This window comes from Lepidothrix coronata, unplaced genomic scaffold (genome assembly GCF_001604755.1).
Source record: "Lepidothrix coronata isolate B3197 unplaced genomic scaffold, Lepidothrix_coronata-1.0 Scaffold442, whole genome shotgun sequence".
Classification (NCBI taxonomy): domain Eukaryota; kingdom Metazoa; phylum Chordata; class Aves; order Passeriformes; family Pipridae; genus Lepidothrix; species Lepidothrix coronata.
In genome coordinates this window covers 35,432-38,900 of record NW_016690622.1, presented here as the reverse complement: position 1 = coordinate 38,900, position 3,469 = coordinate 35,432, and the positions used below count along the sequence as shown (strand labels likewise).

Below are 3,469 nucleotides of genomic sequence, written 5' to 3'. Positions count from 1 at the left end.
GGGGGTCTCTGGGGGGTCTCTGGGAGGTCCCTGGGGGGTCCCTGAGGTGTGTGTGGGGAGGTGTCTCCGGGAGGTCCCTGGGACTCTGGGGAGTCTCTGGGGTCCCCGTTGACGCCCCTTGCCTCCCCCCTCGCAGCTCGGGAGCCCCCCGCCCCCCGCAAGGAGTGTTACCTGAGCCTGGAGCTCCCCGTGTTCTGCGACGCCGTTTTGGGGACCAACGTCACGCGGGGGGAGTGTTGCTGCTCCGTGGGGGCGGGATGGGGGGACCTGTGCGAGGTGTACCCCTGCCCCCTGCCCTCCTCAGGTACGGGGGGGCCCGGGGAGGGTCCTGGGGGGCCCGGGGTGGGGGCTGGGAGGTCCCATGCGGGGTCTACCCCTGCCCTCTCCTCTCCTCGCGTTCAAGGGGGAACCCTGGAGGGGCTCAGGTGTCCCCAGCCAGGTGTAACCCCATTTCCATCCCCTCTCTGGGGGGCTTCTGCAGGTCTAAGGGGACTTGACCCCCCTTCGCCCTCCCAACCAAGTTTCTGGCGCTCTGTCCCGACAGGAGGGGGCTCTGAGGGTCCCGAGGGGCAGTTTAGGGTCTCCGGGGGCAGTCTGGGGGTCCCAGGGGTGGTCTGGGCGTTCAGGATCCCCCCTTTCACACCCCTGTCCCCCCCAGCCGAGTTCGTGGAGCTTTGTCCCGACGGGAGGGGCTTCATCCAGGACGACAACGGCCTCGACTACGGAGTCCCAGCGCACCGGGGTGAGACCCCCTCCCCGGGACCCCCCCCCGTGTGCCCCCGACCCCCAGGGGGGTCTCTGTGCCCTGAGGTCCCCCCTGACCTGAGGGTCCCTGTGTCTCCGGGGGGTCCCTGTCCCCCCGGGGGTACCCTGGGGGGAGTCCCTGACCCTGAGCCCCCCGGGGGTCCCCCCAGACATCGATGAGTGCGGGCTGTTCGGGGCCGAGATCTGCAAGGGGGGGAAGTGCGTGAACACCCAGCCGGGCTACGAGTGCTACTGCAAGGCCGGCTTCGACTACGACAGCGCCCTGCGCCAGTGCCTGGGTGAGGGGGCTGGGGGCCATGGGCGGGGGGCAAGCAGGGGGGCCCAGAAGGTCCCTGGGGTGTTGGGGGGTGGGGGGTGTTTGGGGGTCCCTGGGCCTGCTGGGGGTCCCTGCAGAGCCGAGGGGATCCCTGGGAGGCCCTGCAGGTCCCCAGGGTGTTGGGGGACCCCTGGGGGTCCCCGTGCTGCCGAGGGGTCCCCACGAGCCCCCCCCCGCCCCCCAGACGTGGACGAGTGCCTGGACGAGTCGAACTGCGTGGACGGGGCGTGCGAGAACACGCGCGGCTCCTTCCGCTGCACCTGCGGGCCGGGGGCGCGGTACCACCCGGGGCTGCGGCGCTGCCTCCCCCCCCCCGAGCACGGTGAGACCCCCCCGGGGCCGGGGGTGACGGGTCCGTGCGATCCCCGCGTGCCCCCCGTGTGACCCCCAGGCACCAACGAGTGCCGGGACCCCCGGGAGGGTGTTGGGGGTCCTACGGGGAGGCGTTTGGGGGTCCCTGACCTGTGTCCCCCCCCCCGTGCCCGCAGAGCGCCCCCCCGGCCCGGAGCGGCCCCCCCCGGAGCGGCGGGACGTGTGCTGGCAGCGGCGGGGGGACGAGGGGGTCTGCGGGGCGCCCCTCGGGGGGGGGCCCCTCACACTGGACGAGTGCTGCTGCCGGGGGGGGGCCGGCTGGGGCCCCCACTGCCGGCCCTGCCCCCCCCGGCCCCCAGGTGACAGGGGGAGGTCTGGGGCGGGGTTGGAGGGGCGTGGGTGGTGGTGGGCGGGCTGTGGGGAGTCTCGGGAGGGGATTTGAGGGGGCTACAGGGGGGCTATGTGGTCCCTGGGGGGGATGTGAGGCATCTGGGGGAGTCCTGGGGGGGACAGGGAGGGGGTCTCCGAGAAGTTCCTGTGGGATTTGGGGTCTCTATGGCATTTGGGTGGTCTGGGGGATCCCTACGGGATTTGGGGTTCTCTATGGGATCTGGGGGAGCTGCTGAAGGTCCTGGGGGCAGGGAGTGCTGGGGGACAGGGGGTGACATGGGGGTGGGGGTTGCCTGGGGGGCAGGGGATGATGTGGGGCTCTCCCCAGGCCTGCCCTGCCCCCCATCACAGAGCGAGAGCAATTCCTTCTGGGATGTGAGCCCCCTTGGCCTGGAGGGGGCCCACAGAGGTGAGACCCCAAAACCTCTGGGACCCCCAACAATCCCGGGACCCCAAAACCAGACCCCCAACCCCCCCCCCAGGGCCCCCAAGCCCCCTGGGAACCGCAAAGCCCCCGGGATCCCACCCCGGGACTCACCAACCTTGGGACCCCACACCTCAGCCCTGAGTCCCCCAGGGACCCCCCAGCCCTGGGATCCCTATCCCGGGCACCCCAAACCTTGGCCCTGTGCCCCACAGCCCAAGGTCCTCAGCCCCATGGGACCCCAGAAATTGTCTCTAGGCCCCCTGTAACCAGGTCCCCCCAGCCTGGCCCCCCCAGCTCCCCCCCCGTCCCTTAAAGCTGGGGTCCTCCTACCCTGGGCCCCCCAGCTCCCTCCGGGCCTCCCACCCCAGGTCCCCCAGCCCCCTTGTGCCCCCCTAGGTGACGACAGCTCCGAGGAAGACTCTGCTGAATGTCCCTGTCCCGGGGGGGTCCCTGGTCGCTGCCTCCGCTCCCCCCGGGGACTCTGCGAGTGCCCCCCCGGCTTCCAGCCAGACCCCACCCGCACCCGCTGCCTCGGTGAGACCCCCTCCCAAAATGGGGACCCCCAAACCCTGCTGGGACACCCTGAATGCCTGGGGACCCCCCAAACCCTGGGGTGCCAGGCGTGGGAGGGGAGGAGGGGGTCAGGACTCCCCCTACTCCAGGGTCCCCACATATTGGGATCCCTGGGGGGAGTTTGGGGGTCCCCAACGCCACAGACACCGACAGGTGCTGGGGCTCTGAGGGGAGGCTGGGGGTCCCACGGGGGTATTTTGGGGGTCCTTGAAGCCCGTGTTTGTCCCCAAATGTAAACGAGTGCCGAGACCCCCAGGGGGGTATTTGGGGGTTCTATGGTGGGGAAAATGTTGGGGGTCCCGAGGCGGTATTTTGGGGTCCTTGACCTGTGTCTCCCACCGCCCAGACATCGATGAGTGCCGGGACCCCCGGGGGGGCCCCCGCTGCCCCCGTGAGCGCTGCATCAACACGAGCGGCTCCTTCCGCTGTGCCTGCAAAGCCGGGACTGCCCGGGCCCGGCCCGGGGGGCTTTGTCTCCCCCAGCGCCGCTGACCCTCCCCAGGACCACCCCGGGGGGCTCTGACTGCCCCAGCGCCGCTGACCCCCCCTGGATCCCCCGGGACCCCCTCGGACCTCAATAAAGGACGTGGGGGAACGGCCCCGGCGCTCTGCCTGGATGGGGTGGGGGTGCTGGAGGGGATTGGGTGGAATGGCGGGGATTTGGGGGGGCACTGCGGGGAGATTGG

The 3,469-nt window shown here is 71.4% G+C and overlaps 1 protein-coding gene across 1 annotated transcript in view; it reads left to right on the top strand.

Moving 5' to 3' along the window:
* Positions 1 to 3,275, top strand: part of LOC108509990 (latent-transforming growth factor beta-binding protein 3-like) — a 13,672-nt gene extending 10,397 nt beyond the window's left edge. The window contains exons 13-20 of the mRNA XM_017839623.1: positions 137 to 304; positions 659 to 742; positions 915 to 1,043; positions 1,266 to 1,403; positions 1,570 to 1,752; positions 2,112 to 2,192; positions 2,607 to 2,744; positions 3,130 to 3,275. Of these exons, the coding sequence (XP_017695112.1) occupies positions 137 to 304; positions 659 to 742; positions 915 to 1,043; positions 1,266 to 1,403; positions 1,570 to 1,752; positions 2,112 to 2,192; positions 2,607 to 2,744; positions 3,130 to 3,275 (1,067 nt within the window). The remainder of the gene's footprint in view (positions 1 to 136; positions 305 to 658; positions 743 to 914; positions 1,044 to 1,265; positions 1,404 to 1,569; positions 1,753 to 2,111; positions 2,193 to 2,606; positions 2,745 to 3,129) is intronic.
* The last annotated feature ends 194 nt before the right edge of the window (positions 3,276 to 3,469 follow it).